The sequence below is a fragment of the Schistocerca nitens genome, chromosome 5 (assembly GCF_023898315.1).
Source record: "Schistocerca nitens isolate TAMUIC-IGC-003100 chromosome 5, iqSchNite1.1, whole genome shotgun sequence".
NCBI classification, from domain to species: Eukaryota; Metazoa; Arthropoda; class Insecta; order Orthoptera; family Acrididae; genus Schistocerca; species Schistocerca nitens.
Window position 1 is genome coordinate 357615166 of NC_064618.1, and position 16582 is coordinate 357631747.

At 37.1% G+C, this 16582-nt stretch overlaps 1 protein-coding gene across 2 annotated transcripts in view; it reads left to right on the forward strand.

Annotated features, from left to right (window-relative positions):
- LOC126259897 (GTP cyclohydrolase 1) overlaps window positions 1-16336 on the forward strand; it is a 519264-nt gene extending 502928 nt beyond the window's left edge. For both annotated transcript variants that reach the window (XM_049956978.1, XM_049956977.1), the window contains exons 3-6: window positions 3081-3246; window positions 3352-3383; window positions 14269-14353; window positions 15483-16336. In XM_049956978.1, the coding sequence (XP_049812935.1) occupies window positions 3081-3246; window positions 3352-3383; window positions 14269-14353; window positions 15483-15612 (413 nt within the window). In that variant the 3' untranslated portion in view covers window positions 15613-16336. The remainder of the gene's footprint in view (window positions 1-3080; window positions 3247-3351; window positions 3384-14268; window positions 14354-15482) is intronic.
- The last annotated feature ends 246 nt before the right edge of the window (window positions 16337-16582 follow it).

Consider the following 16582-nt stretch of genomic DNA (forward strand, 5'->3'; position numbering starts at 1 on the left):
TACACATTTCGGCATGTTAAAGAAATTAAGTTTACTGTGGGGGAACTTACTACCAGTCGCTTTGGAAGGTACTCGTAAGTCTTTGACTATGGTGACTAGGAATTTGAGATACAGTTATCAAAAATTTAATTTTTCTCTGCTCCCTTGTTATGACATTAGATACAAATATACAGTGTTTCTCGTATACTGGGGATTTTTTTCTAATGCTTCCCAGCAATTTCATGTTACGTCAGATATACTTACGCAAATATGTGTAACGCTTGGACGGTAACAATGTTATTTTCCATGCCGTCCAATTAATTTTGTCTGGTTTAACTATAATTTCGAAAATTTTCACCAGAGTTTCGGAGAATAAAGTAGCATGCAACTGAAGGTTCTCGGAAATGTAACGAAACCTAGATATGGTCAGCCGCTTGCCATATTTCGCTCTCATTCGGACCGGGCAGCATAAAAAATTCCGACCAGGCAACGGTACCTATCCCTAGGCTGTGACCATACGGGTTGCCAACAACAAATTTGAGCGGTCTGATGAAAACTATACTGTCTTTCCCGAATGTAGGGTGGAAACGACTTACAGAAAAATGGTTGCCCCAGTTTACATCATCACAAAGACATGGTTTATATACCTATGTTCGATCTTCGTGAAATACAGGTAATGGCGAGTACATACTCCAATTTATACCGTGTAATTTGTGAAGGTGTTAGGAGATGAGAGCTTGTTGGTCCGATCAGTTTGATAACCCATGTACTTTTCAAATTTTCGGACGAGTTCCTTTAAAACATTGTTTCTCTGCACTTTTTACTTTCTTTGAAGTTAACCTACAGTGATGTAAAATTGTTACTCACACGTATACCAGTACAGAAAATTTGAAGTTTTAAGTTACTATAACTAAAATTCTAGGTATATGTAACCATTCGAAGTAAGAGTGAAGGAAAGGTTTTTGTAGTGGGAGGGGAGAGGCAGAGGCAGTAACAGTGGCTTCCTCTCAGACAATGGAAGCACGCCTGTTTCAAAGTCGCGCTTCCTGTAGTTTCAGTATGTTGCGATCATGAATAATTATGTGCGACATATTTGCAAGTGAACCAAATGATGATGCATACTTAATATAAAATACGTTGCCAAGAAAGAATACCGGTACTTCACATTCTTGGTGTTTCTTCCCATTATGTTAATTTCCCATGAAGCTAACATGTGCCTGTTCAGTGCACTCTTCTCTCTGTACACTGAATGTCTTCAGTTTTACCAGATTGGATCTTATGCAGTTGTGCAGTGTTCAGTCTCTCTCATAAACTGTAGTTACGCAGAATCCTTTGAAAACTCAGTGCCACCTTATCTCAGTTTTCTGCACCACTTTCATAAGCAAGTCGACCTTCACTCATGGCCATCTGTAAAAAGAATTATGTTGCGCTCTTGTGAAATGAAAAAAATGTAAAACATTGCTGCCAGAAAGTGTCTTGGGAGACGTTCATTATTAAGTGGTGATGCAGTTCATCAGAACTTATTGACACAACTATAACATCGAATGTGCCACCTGTTCCCAGCAGACCCATGTGAATATCTTCATTATTGCCTTGATGTAATATGTGTGATTTACCTGAAGGCAACTCTTTTCCACTTCCATGCCATTTATTGCCCATCACCACAAACTCATAAGTGATAAAACCAATGAATCAACAACAGCACGCGCACCAGTCCTTTACTTTATAGAGTACAGTTAACAATGACAGTGTTCTGAAGAACACTCCATGCTTCGTTGTTCCCCACAATAAAATGTACCACAGCATGTCATCTGTTTCAGTTTGCAGTGTTAACCACCCTGCAACTTCAGCATTCTCTGAATGGTCATAGACATTCAGCACCATCTCATCTGAGACTTATATAAATTACCCAGCCGTTTTCAATAGAGGATTAAAGCACTGCCTAAACATTGAGCAAGTATCACTGTTTTAATGACAGTTTTTCCCAGTGCTTACAATATGCTCTTTGTCAAAACTACTTAAATTAACTTTCTCCGTCTCTGCACTTGGAACAGAAAGTTTGTTCCTTTTATTCCACAGCATCGGATAGTTTTTTTAGGACTACTGTCCTTGCCATGTGCTTCAGCTTTCATCAGTTCCACAATAGGTATATGATCATAAAGTTAACTAAAAACTGTCTGATTTCTTGCTCCCTAGAACATCTTAAATCAAACTCTAGGTATGATGTGACAGTGCTGCTCTAAATCCTGCCATGAGCTTGAAATGATGCCAACCCAAATCAATTATCACGATAATATACTCGTACATAACTCCTGACACATCATGTGCACACGAAGGAATGTCTCAGTATGGGCTGTTTATTTATTATTTTTTATTTACACTTCATGTTCCTTAGGACCAAATTGAGGAGCAAATCTCAAAGATCATGGAATGTGTCGGTACATGAAATTACAACATAGAAGTAATAACACACAAAAATAAAATGTTTATGTACCTGAAAAATGTCTATCCATAAGTTTAAGCAAACAACAAGGATCAGCTTAATTTTTCAAGGAACTCCTCAACATAATAGGAGTGAGCCACTAAGATACTATTCAGTTTAGATTTGAAAGTGCATGGATTACTGCTAAGGTGTTTGAATTCGAGTGATGGCTTATTGAAAATGGATGCAGCAGTATACTGCACACCTTTCTGCAAATACATTCAAAACTCTAGCAAAAGAACCATTTATCGATTAATTCTTCTGTTACTACAAATGTCTAGATCTAGTTTTATAAACTACTTAACATACCAATAAGCTCAAAGTAAAGGGCAAAGGAACTGAACACAGCAAACAATGTGGACATGAAGCACAACCAGCTCTAACTGATTAATATTGTTTGATCATTTACCCATCTAAAAGTTTCACTAACCTTCTTAAGACTTGAGACACAAGTCTCAGATCTACTAATATTTGACACATCACTTTCATTACGTAGATACCATAGAACAATGGTAACAAATACTGATGTTGTTTTGCTATATTTATCAAATTTGTGAACTGAGCTTTATTTACTGCAATCAAAAACCCACCCCAATACTAGTACTTCTTTGTTCCACAGAGGTCCTAAATAATGCAGTGTTTGATGAAGATCATGATGAAATGGTTGTAGTGAAGGATATTGAGATGTTCTCAATGTGTGAACATCATTTGGTGCCCTTCTATGGCAAAGTGTCCATTGGTTATCTTCCCACAAAGAAAATTCTTGGACTTAGCAAACTTGCTAGGTAAGTACAGATGATATATTATTGAACAAAATCTTGAGTTACTAGAAACATCACAGGAATATTCAGAGTGATGCACTGTTCAATATTATTATTTTTTTGTTTCAGAATAGTAGAGATCTTCAGCCGAAGACTACAAGGTAAGCTTAATTGCCCATGTGAAATAAGTTAATGTAAATCACACTTCTACAGTACAACAGTATTTCACTTGTATCGAAAGTAATTGGGGATCTTTACCATGAAAGTTGAGGAAGGAAGACAGAGTATATTAAAATGCTATTATTTTGTCTGCAACAGGTCACTGTAATTTCAAGAGTTAATTCAAAATTACCTATAATGTAAGGTGATCTTTGTCAATAGGAATTCTCTTTTTATTTGAATCCAGAAAGTAACCTACAGGAACTAAAAGAATAAGCAGTGCACTTAACTTCAGCACTATCCTCAAAAATATTATCTTAACTGAATAACCTTGCAATGAGTATTAGAATTGTAGACATAATGTGATGCCTGTAATTTATGAAGGTATGCTGGATAAAAAAAGCATGTCATTTTCACCTCTAATTTTTTCAGATACCTTTTGAGTAAAGGCTGTGTATTATGTAACACCGAAAATCATATCGTGCAACATCTTAAAGACTTCACCTTCAAATATTTCCTTCTGAACTATACAAATTATCCCTGCTCAAATAGTCATTGGATTGTACTTGGGTTACAGTTGGCCTTCAAAGTATAGTGGTACATTTTTTAATTGCAGCTTCAATAATCTCACAGCCTCTTTAATTAAAAAGGCTGATATTACACATGTAATAGTTAATGCCATTGAAAGGCTTTGTTTTCTAGCATTAAGAAAGAATTACTTATCATGATGGCATCCTGTACTGGAGAAAAATTCTGAAACAGAGCAGTACAGTATCACTTGCAGCACTAAGAATTCAGTAACTTCACATTATAAATTCATTATATTTATGCTATAGCTTTGCTAAGAATTAAGTTCATCACACATAATTAAGTAGCATAGTCAACATCATGTACACAGAAAATCAATGTAAAAACCATTGAAGGATTAGACCTTAGGCATTTTCTGACAGCATGAAGGCTGATTACAAGGAAATATGAGGTCCAATCTGGGAGCGTGGGATATGTGATCAGCATAGTGCTAGTACCTCTCGTCATTGTTGTCAGTAGGTGTGGCGGTCTGGTAAAATGTGGTCTGTCATTGTTGTAGTCTTCAGTCCAAAGGTTGGTGTGATGCAGCTCTCCATGCTGCTCTATCCTGTGCAAGCTTTCTCATCTTCCAGTACCTACTGCAACCTACATCCTTCTGAATCAGCTTTAGTTTGTTCATCTATTGGTCTCCCTCTATGATTTTTACCCTCTACGCTCCCCTCCAATATGAAGTTGGTGAACCCTTGATGCCACAGAACATGTCCTACCAACAGATCCCTTCTTCTAGTAAAGTTGTGCCACAAATTTCTCCTCTCCTCAATTCTATTCAATACCACCTCATTAGTTAAGTGATCTACCCATCTAATCTTCAGCATTCTTCTGTAGCACCATGTCTTGAAAGCTGCTGTTCTCTTCTTGTCTAAACTATTTATTGTCCCTGTTTCACTTCCATACATGGCTACACTCCATTCAAATACTTTCAGAAACGATTTCCTGACACTTAAATCTATACTAGATGTTAACAAATTTCTCTTCTTCAGAAACGCTTTCCTTGTCATTGCCAGTCTACATTTTATATCCTCTCTACTTTGACCATCATCAGTTATTCTGCTCCCCAAATAGCAAAACTCCTTTACTACTTTAAGTGTCTCATTTCCTAATCTAATTCCCTCAGCATCACCAAATTTAATTTGTCTGCATTCCATTATCCTCGTTTTGCCTTTGTTGATGTTCCTCTTATATCCTCCTTTCAAGACACTGTCCATTCCATTCAACTGCTCCTCCAGGTCCTTTGCCGTCTGACAGAATTACAGTGTCTGGCAAACCCCCAATTTTTATTTCTTCTCCACAGATTTTAATTCCTATTCTGAATTTTTCTTTCATTTCCTTTACTTCTTGTTAAATATATAGATTGAATAACATTGGTTTAATAATTTTTGTGAGATCTGAAATTTAAAAACCTCTCACACCGGCCATGGAGTAAATGCACGCTCCAAGGAATAATAAGGCTTGAAACTACTTTGCATTGATAATCATCATATATTAAAGTTTAGGAATCGGTAAGATAAGAAGAGATATTTCGAGATATGTACTGAGTTATATAATTTATAAAATTTCTTAAAATATCGCGGAAAGACCATTGCAAGAGACATTACATTAGAGACAGGCTGCAACCCTGTCTCAATCCGTTCCCAACCACTGCTTTCCTTTCATGGCCCTCGGCTCTTAAAACTGCCATCTAGTTTCTGTACAAGTTGTAAATAGCCTTGCACTCCCTGTATTTGACCCCTGCCACCTTCAGAATTTGAAATAGAGTATTTCAGCCAACATTATAATAAGCTTTCTCTAAGTCTACAAATGCTAGGAATGTAGGTTGGCATTTCCTTAATCTATCTTCTAAGATAGGGTCAGTGTTGCCTCACGTGTTCCAACATTTCTACAGAGTCCAAACTGATCTTCCCCAATGTTGGCTTCTACCAGCTTTTCCATTCATCTGTAAAGAATTCATGTTTGTATTTTGCAGCTGTAACATGTGGTCTGTCATAACTGTTAAACAGCTCTCCCCTCTGGTCAAGCAGTGGAACAATTAATATAGCCATCCAACATGCAATAAAATTGAGAACAATGAAGTAATGGATTATACAACATTAGCAGCCTATTGCATAATTTTTCATAAGACATAACTTTCCATTTTTCTTTTGCCAATACCCAAAATTACACAATCTGTGGAAATTATTTTTGAGTCTTTACTTGAAGTTTTCTATCCCATTGTTCTTTCTTTTGTAAAATAAAATTTGTTAGTAGTGGAAAATATCACTGAGCTGATAGATATACTGGCTAATAAATCTGACATGTCTAAGAAACTTCAAAAGACATCTGCAGCAGTTAATATTGTGAAATATACAAATTATTCATTATAGTTCATTTGATTTTTAAGGTATAGTTTCTTGTAATGTACTAAAGAGATTATGGCAAAAATTCACTGTGCTCCCACTGATTTGTAATGTAATATTTTACTACAGACAGGGTCACTGCACCTATTACAGGAGTTGATATCTATTGTGCCTCCAACTCACTGGATTTGTCTAGTATAAATATGTAGTTCCGTATTCACATATGCTGAGAAAAAACGTTGCATGTGCATGTACACACAAGCGGAAGGTAAATGGAGGTAAAACTTCTTCATTGATGAGTTTAATTCATTGGTAAGAATACTTCGGGCTACACAAGACTCCTCCAGGGTGGTATGTAACACCACATTGTTTAATATAATCTATGTAATTCACAGTTCCTGATATTGATTGGGAATCTATATACCAGAAAAGATACTGCACTAGCAACCCAGGAAAGCTGACTAATCCTCCTCCTGCTTCATAATCATGGTCCCTCAGCTAGGAATTGCTGGGCACAGACCAGGTGTTGTTGTGGTTCCCAATGTGTGGGCTGTACAGCACTGCTGGTCCTCTGTTAGTATAAACTCTAGGTGTCTACATTACATTCATACTCTACAAACCACTTTGAAGGGCATGGCAGAAGGTACTTCTCACTGTACTAGTTAATAGGGCCTCTTCCTGTTAGATTTATGTATGGATCACAGGAAGAATCACAGGTTAAATGTGTTTCTGTGGGCTGTGATTAAACTTGGCTTCCTGGACAGGAACGTAATGTGTAGGTATGCATAGGTATTGATTCATCCTTAAAGTTGGCTTTGAAATTTTGTAATTGGGCTTTCATGGGATGGTTTGTGTTTGTTAGTGTCTGCCAGTTCAGTATTTTCAGAATCTGTGATGCTTCATCATTCATCAAACAAACATGTGACCATACATGCTGCTATTATTCATGTATATTCAATATTCACAATCAGTCCTATCGGGACTGTGCCCTAAACACTATGGCAATATTTTAGGATGGATAACACAAGAATTTCTTGAGCAATCTTTGTAGATTGATCTGCATTTCCCCCTAATATATGACCAGTGAACCTAAGTCTGCCACCTGCTTCATCTATGACTGAGCCCATGTTATTGTTTAATTTCATATCCCTACTTTTTTATACTCAGGTGTTTATGTAAGTTACTTGATTCCAAGTGGGACTCCTTGGTATTTTAGTTGCAGGGTACTATGTTTTTTTGTGTTGTGAAGTGCAGAAGTTTACATTGATGAACATCTGAAGGAAATTGTCTGCACTTGCACCATTTCAAACTTTGATAAAGATCCAGCTGAAAATTAGTGCAGATTTTTTTCAGACAGTGCTTTAGTGTAGATAACTAAATCATCTGCAAAATATTTATTAGTATTGTCTGTAATTTATTTAAGAGCCAAGAACAGAAAGAGTTTTTCACTTTGCTGGGGCACATCCTAAGTTACCTCTACACCTGTTGATGACTCTACATCAAGGATAACATGCTGTATCCTCCCTACCAAGAAATTCTCTATCATGTCACAAATCTCACTTGTTGTCCCATATAATGTTTGCGATGCTAGGGATAGGTGTGACACTGGGTCCAATGTTTCTCAGAAAGCAAGAAATGCTCTGTTTACCTGACTGTCTTAATCAGTGGCCTTCAGGACATCACATGAGAAATGTGAGATTTGGTTTCACATAATATCTTCTTGAAATCCATGATGGTTGCCATGGAGAATATCATTCTGTCTGTGATACCTCATCACATTTGAAATCAGAATATGCTCCAAGATTATATAACAAACGAATGTCTAAGATGCTGGGACATAGTTTTGTGGAGCACTTCTGCTCCCATTCTTGTAGATGTATGTGATCTGTGCTTTCTTCCATCTACTGGGCATGATTCTATAGGGAGATCCATGGTAGATTAAGGTTAAGAGGGGTTAACTTTACTGCAAATTCAGTACAGAATCTGGTAAGATTCCAACAGCCCCTGGAGCTTTATCAATTTTAGCAGTTTCTAATGTTCTCAACACTACTGACACTGATAGTTGTCATCTTTGCAGTGGCACAAGAATGAAATTGGGATGACACCCTTGAATTTTCGTTTGTAAAGAAAAATTTCAAAGTAGTTTGGCAGTCCTGATGCTGCTTTGCTGCCCTCAGTTTTGACTCTGCCTCATCCATAAGTATCTGGACACTAACTTTGCTGCCAATAACAGCCTTTACCTATAAACAGAATTTCTTTGAATTTTGAGACATCTTTTGATAGTACTCAGATGCAGCAGTTGATTGCTATCTTTACAGTCAAATGCAACTCAGCCACTTCCTGTATACAGAATGATCCAGGAGCAATGTCCCATAACTTGTGACATACTTCTGCATGTGAAAATAGACTGAAAAAATCCTATGAACATGTGTTCAGTTTGTGATCATTTATGGAACTGGAGTGGGTTGAAGCCTACACACATCCATGAATGAATATTACTTACTGAAATGCTTTGTAGACACTATGATGGACAGAATAAGGGTGGGATGGACTGATCCATCCTACAAAAAGTGCAGGGGTTCTCCAAAAGATGGCAGCACTCTGATATCACACAGAGGCAACAACTGCAAGCAAGCCCAGGGGGACAACTGTGGATTGGATCAGTGACCAGTTGAGGCCATGTGCATGTCATGCTTGAATGTTGTTTAATTAAGCAAGTCCATTGTGTCCACAAATACTGATAGTCCACATACGTTCACCCAAGCAGAATATGTGGACATGTTTGTGCACATGTACTATAGTGGCAGTGCCCATGCAGCTGTGACAGAATAACACATCAACCAACCCCCTGTGCTAGGATATTTCCCAGGGTTTTAAACATTATGTGAATCTGGATCACTGTCCAATATACACATAACATCAGAACATGAGGCTGTTCAGTCAACTGAGGACAGGGAAGATGACATAGCAGTGGTACAATGGAGGCCCACCACCAGTACATGGTGCATTAGCTGTCAGCTCAAGATTCCACAAATAAGTGTTGTGTACATTACATTCTGAGGGCCAAACTAATACCATGTGCAGCCCAGGCAATATCTGCAACCAGGTGATTCAGTAAGCAGACAACAGTTTTGTGAGTGGTTGGCTGTACAGAGAAGTCATACAGTATGCTCTGTTTATGGATGAGGCATTTACATGCAGTGGTATTATGAACACTTGGAATTATCATATACAGGGTGTTACAAAAAGGTACGGCCAAACTTTCAGGAAACATTCCTCACACACAAAGAAAGAAAATATGTTATGTGGACATTGTGTCCAGAAATGCTTACTTTCCATGTTAGAGCTCATTTTATTACTTCTCTTCAAATCACATTAACTATGGAATGGAAAAGCACAGCAACAGAACGTACCAGCGTGACTTCAAACACTTTGTTACAGGAAATGTTCAAAATGTCCTCCATTAGCGAGGATACATGCATCCACCCTCCGTCGCATGGAATCCTTGATGCGCTGATGCAGCCCTGGAGAATGGCTTATTGTATCACAGCCGTCCACAATAAGAGCACGAAGAGTCTCTACATTTGGTACCGGGGTTGCGTAGACAAGAGCTTTCAAATGCCCCCATAAATGAGTCAAGAGGGTTGAGGTCAGGAGAGCGTGGAGGCCATGGAATTGGTCCGCCTGTACCAATCCATCGGTCACCAAATCTGTTGTTGAGAAGCATACGAACACTTCGACTGAAATGTACAGGAGCTCCATCGTGCATGAACCACATGTTGGGTCGTACTTGTAAAGGCACATGTTCTAGCAGCCCAGGTAGAGTATCCCGTATGAAATCATGATAACGTGCTCCATTGAATCGAAGAAGTACAGTACATACTGAGGAAACTAAAATGAGCTCTAACATGGAAATTAAGCGTTTCCGGACACATGTCCACATAACATCTTTTCTTTGTTTGTGTGTGAGGAATGTTTCCTGAAAGTTTGGCTGTGCCTTTTTGTAACACCCCGTATAGGCAATGGAGAGCCCACATGACACTAGAGAAACAAGATTCCAAGTTCTGAATGAACATCTTGTGTGGTATGGTAGATGACGTGGTGATAGGGTCTGTGTTCCTGTCAAATCACATGAAAACTGCAGCATATGCACATTTCCTCATAGGAGACCTACCTGCAGTTTTAGAAGAGACAACATTAGAGCAACAGCAGCAAATGCACATGCAACATGATGGATTACCAATTTGCTTTTCCAGACAAGCATCCCAGTATCTAAATAACACATTTCCCCAATGGTGGATTGGTGGGGTTGGACCCATTAATTGGCCTGCCAGATAACTGAACCAAACCCCATTAGACTTCTGTTTATGGGGATGGATAAAGGAAGATGTGTGTGCTACAAAGGTGGATTTACATGAAGAAATTGCCACTCACATCACTGACACTGTTGTCAACATTAAAACCCACCAAGATGATGGCCGATGTGCCCGATGTGCCCCAAAACACACACCCTCCAACACGTTAAGTGGACTGAGATGTGTGGGGGAGTTTTTGACCATATCTTTTAGTATGAACCAGTTATCTTTCCCATCATTATTCTGTTCACCACAGTGACTACACAGCATTTCTGTAAGTAATATTCACTCTTGTCTTCACATGGTTCATGGATGTGTGTGGTCACCAATGTGCTCCAGTACTGTAATGATCGAAAATCAAAAACTGGTTCACAGAACTTTTTCGTTTATTTTCACATGTAGAATCAGCTCAAAAATTATTTGATATTCCTTATGAGTCACCCTGTATATCCATACATTTTGTTTATATCTATTAAATAGTAATTTGTTTCTTTAGAAGCTTCTTTATTCTAGACAATAGAGGGTCCCTCCCATTGTGAACTTTTCTTCTAGGTATGTATTTCAGGTGTATCATCTCTAAACCTGAGCCACAGTTCTTGTACATGCTCCCATAGATATGAATGTTTCAGTTCTTTATTGAGATATGACACTACTGCCTCTTTATCTAGTTTGTTGAATGTGTAAAACCTTGTTTTTTGTCTTAGTTGCACATTGTCTTTTAGTAAAGACTGTTGCCATGCTGTTGCATAGTCACTGATAGTTCCTAAGTGGATATCCTCAAATAGTTGAGGTCTACTTGTTGCTATTAGATCCAATATATGCAACATGAGAGGAATAACAAACAATCTGTTCTAGGTAGTTCTCTGAAGTAAGTAATTCTTGTCATGACCATCATTTACAAAACTGTAATTATCCCGTTTAGCTGTTAAATGATTGAAGTCTCCTTTGATGATGACTGTATGATTGGAGAACTTGTGTACTGGTGATCTTAGGTTTCCTCTAAAGTTTTTTGGTTACATCTGGAGGTGAGTTTGATGATAGATAGCATCTGTTACAGGTTTCTCACTAAGTATGAGTCTTGATCAAATAATTTTGCTTAAAATTTAAATTCATACTTCAGTGAATTAGAGTTTTTTGCGTATTGTGACAAATCGCCTTCACTTACTATTAACCTATTTTCCCACAAAAATATCACTGCTGTTAATTTCTGGTTTTCGCTAGTATTACACGAACCCCACTGCTTTTTAGAACTGCTTGAAACCTGACATTTCTGTTGTAAATGCTCCAGTGCAGTTAATCATTAGGATTTTAATACTTCTGCCCTGTAAGGGCTCTTCTTTGGATCTTACACTATTTGCTAATCCCTTTTCAGTTACAGTCATCTGGACTGGATGGAGAGTTGCCTAGTCTAAAAAAAAATCCTCTTGTGAACCTCTCACAGTGTCAGCTACCTAAATAGCATCCTATGATGTATAATGCACAACTGACACATTCAGGGGAACTGCACAGTTCCCAACCATGTGGTACAAATCTAGAAAATCAGAGCCCAGCTTATCACAGAATTTTCAAAGCCATTGATTAAACCCTTCCACTTTCCTCAGAACCAGAGGGCAACAGTCAGTTCTGGGAATAATGATGCAAATTTTGAGCTTTGTTGAAACTTGGTGAGTAGTGCTGCCTTCCTCTGCCTTCTTTGCCAGGCAAGGGGATGATTTAAGTAAGAGTTCAGAGCAGAAATGACAGGCATCTGGCTCAACTGTTTGGATTGTGAGTATGGGAAAACATTTATGTAAATCTCTAAATCTCAATGAATGCTATGTCATTGGGATGGATGGTGGTTGAGGTAAACCAGTAACAAGTGGGCAACCTCTGTGGTACCTGCCATAGTGCAGTTGGACGACGACTTCAGAGACAAGCAGAATTTGGCCTATGCCGTTGTTAAGTACTCTAGCTCCCATTGGTAACAAAATGGTTCTTACTGTTCATACTCACTCCTGATGGAAAAGGTCATCCATAAGAAAATGCTGACATCCAATCACCAAAGAACAATAATGTTCAGCCGTCTTGAGGAAACAAATTGAAATAATTGCAGTAAAGATAGTGGCAAGGTAGATATTCACAAAAATCATTTAGAGTTTTTTAAATTTTTATTTACTTAACCATCTTGAAGGATTGTACATTCTATTGTTGACATAACTTGAACAAAGGAAGAGATACCATCATCATATATACATGTGTATAAAGTATATCTGAAGGATATGCTATCTCTGTTAACACTTTAATATAAATGAACTATATGCAACCTATGTGATATCTATGAAATACAATGTGATGGTATAGTACAAACTAGAAAATAAACACAAAGAATTAATGACTAGAATTCCAGTATCTTTAATTCAAAATCACTTCCACATTTTTTAAAAATTGTTCTGTATTGTAAAATACTTCTCTTAAGTTGTATTTGTGTATCGTTCCTGAAGGCGTTTAGTCTCTCAGTACTATCCTGTATTAGTAGTGTGTTAAATAACTGTATCAAGATGTACAAACATTCTGTGATTTTTCAAGTCATCATCTATATATATATATATATATATATATATATATATATATATATATATATATATATATTCCCGAGTACTCAAATGCTGAAGAACTAACAAGTTTTAAATAAAAGAATATTTTATGTCAAGAAGCTAAAATGTCAGCATCCTCTGTCTTGAAAACATGACCACTCTCGAAGTAATCTATAAATAATGTGTGTTTTGTGTGTAAAGAAAATTGCTGTAGTAGCTGATGATGATTAACAAACCAGATAACATATCATGCAGTCCAAAATTAAAACAAAAAATGTCTAGTTCCTGGCTTGGGTTAAAGTATTCTTGCACAACACTATATCCATCACATTAACTGCGCAACACAGCTACATGGTACTGAATATAGGTACTTGTCTCACATGTGATTATGATGTTGCCAAACTACAATTGTTTGACATCAGTTTTCTACTGAAGACATGCATGGGACAAACTTTCGATATAAATTTTTATCTTGTTAGAATGGAAGGAATTGCTCTGTAAGTGTGGACAAATATTTGTCCACCCTGTATACCCATCACTGAAAATCACCATACATACAAAACACTTCCCACTGTGTGCCCCACTTGATAAAGAGGCTCTCACAGACCTAATTAAGCAACACCTTCAACCATCATTTTAGGCTCTTTTATTTCGTTTGTAACCTGACACAAAACTGTTGGGCAGTGTTCTCATTCAGAGGGGCTGTGCATTTTCCCTTCAGACCTGTGTCTGAGAAATGGCTCTTCACACTCTCCCAGACATTGATACTATAACACATTCAAAAAAGTATTAGTTTAGTTCCTTTTCCAACCTTCACACTAATATTTCTATAGGAAGACTTCATTGCTTAATTCACAGACTTCATTGCTTAATTCACAGACTTTGCACACTCATATTCACAAAGACCACTAATAATCTTCCATTGAGTGCCCTAAAACCATCATCATGATGTCACTTTAGAAAGTTAAACACAAAATATAAAATTTCAAAATTTAAACATACATATAAGAGGAAATCACACTAGAATTTTTGTTGCAGTTCAGGAGAGACTGACCAAACAGATTGCTGTTGCTGTGACAAAGGCTGTGCAGCCTGCAGGTGTGGCAGTTGTTGTTGAAGGAGTGTAAGTAAACTAATTCCTAATTTACAGCTTTTGTTGCTAAAATTACTGTTATTACCTTGATTTTGAAGAGTTTGTACTAATATGGTATCTTCACAAAAAATACTCTGAAAAAGTATAGTGAAAAGTGTGTGTGTGTGTGTGTGTGTGTGTGTGTGTGTGTGTGTGTTAGTTATTTCTTGGGCTAAGTTCATGATACACCAGTTTTGTGTTCAGTGTGACTTGCTTATTATTATTATTATTATTATTATTATTTGTTTGCATTGGTCACCTAAATTATATCATGTGCACTTTCTCCTTGTGCTTGGCCCTAAAATTCAGTCCAGTATTCCCACATTCATTTCCTTTGCTGTTACTTCCTTCAGTCCACATTTTGCCAGGTTTTAGTTTTGGCATTTCTCCAAAACAGTTACTCTTGGAGTTAATTCTTGAGTGGAAACTGTTTGTGGTTACCTGAAGTCATACCTATTGGAAGTATTTTTCTGCCTCAGTGAACCACACTGTCTTGTTCTTTCTTGTTGAGAAAGATGTAAAAGATAAGTTTGAGTAAACTTGTAGGGCTCATAAAGCCAATGTGACCATAGAAAAACAACCTTCCTTGTGTGAATTATTGGAATCTTTACTACATGTATGTAGTGTTTGAGATTTTCTCATTTCCTGAATTGTCTTTGATTATGCATAATATTTTGCTCAAGATGTGCTATTCTGTTACATCTAACTGCCTGATCAGATCTTTTCACTTAATAGCAAAACATTCTTTGTGTATCAGTCTGCAAAAACATATTACTGTGAAGTAATGTAGCTTTATAACTGATATAGATTGCTTCTTGCAAACACACGCTTCAGGTTAGTTGATATCCTGTCTCCATTTTTCTGATCTGTGATGTAAAGGCTTCTTTCCAGAGGTGATTGGCTCTATTCATTCTCAAAGATTTTTTAACATGTTTATTTTGATTTCCCCTGTGTCTACCTGTAGTAATCTGGTGGTTGCTTTGTCTGTAACCAATTCAATTTTCTCAAAGGAAATCTCGACTCCTGCCATTGCTGCTGCTGCTGCTGCTGCTGCTGCTGCTGCTTATATTTATCTGTAAAGATATTAAATGACTCGTATTTTTCTTTTCTTTTCTTTTAGACACATGTGCATGGTGATGAGAGGGGTGCAAAAGATTAACAGTAAGACAGTTACTTCAACAATGCTTGGAGTCTTCAGAGATGATCCAAAAACCAGGGAAGAATTTCTCAACTTGGTGCATTCGAAGTAAAGAGACATCATGCCATTACAATGGTGAAAGATGGCTGTCACAATGAATAAATGAGTTGGTTAAGTGATCAAACACAGCAGAACAAAAATTAAAGTATTTATTGCTTGAAATAGGAAAAATTCAATATTTACCTGCAGAAACCGCAAAACTTCTATCATTTGTCCAAGGGAGATTGTTTCAAAGATTAGTACACACACTTTTGTGATAGTCACCTATTAAGCATTGTTCCTGTAAATGTTGATACTGTGTTTGTCCCATTGTTACAGTGTTCATAGAATATCAGTATTTTTAGTATGAAACTTGATAAATTGTTGTGTGCATTGTTTGAAAGTAAATAGTTCTCATGTGGTGTTTAAAGGCTTCTTAGCCTATCAGAAGTATTAGCATGATGAAAGTATGAGAGGACCAATGGAACTACCTGGAAATGTATATGAATGTGGAGTATATTTTAAGAGACTATTTGTTAAATGAAAAATTATTTAAGACAATCCCAAGATTGTTTCGTAATTTTTAAGAATCTTGCCAGGTATTTTAGTTAGTACTTCACGTTTTGTGCTTCATAGAAGGTAGCATGGGAAGGCTATGTGGTACTTGTGGAACCTTAATGTGTTTCTTAAAAATATTAATTTCACTAAGCAAAAACCTCATATGAAACAGTTATAAAAGTTAAGTGATTAGGCATTGTACTTTGGTATCTACAGTTGCTTGTAATTGTCACGAAAGAGCAAAGAATTCACAAAAAATGAGTACTTAATTTCTTTTATTGTGAGCAATCTCGTGCTGCTTTTAAGAACGAAACTATGTAAAATTGCATGTGCTCTGAGGCGAGTGACTGACAAAATACAACAGTTCAAACAGTTCAAACAGTACACATGATAAAATGTACAAAGTGTTGTCAGGAACTTGAAGTCGCTGTTTTCTCCTCACTACACAGTGGAGGACTCAAACCTAATCTAATAGTACAAACAAA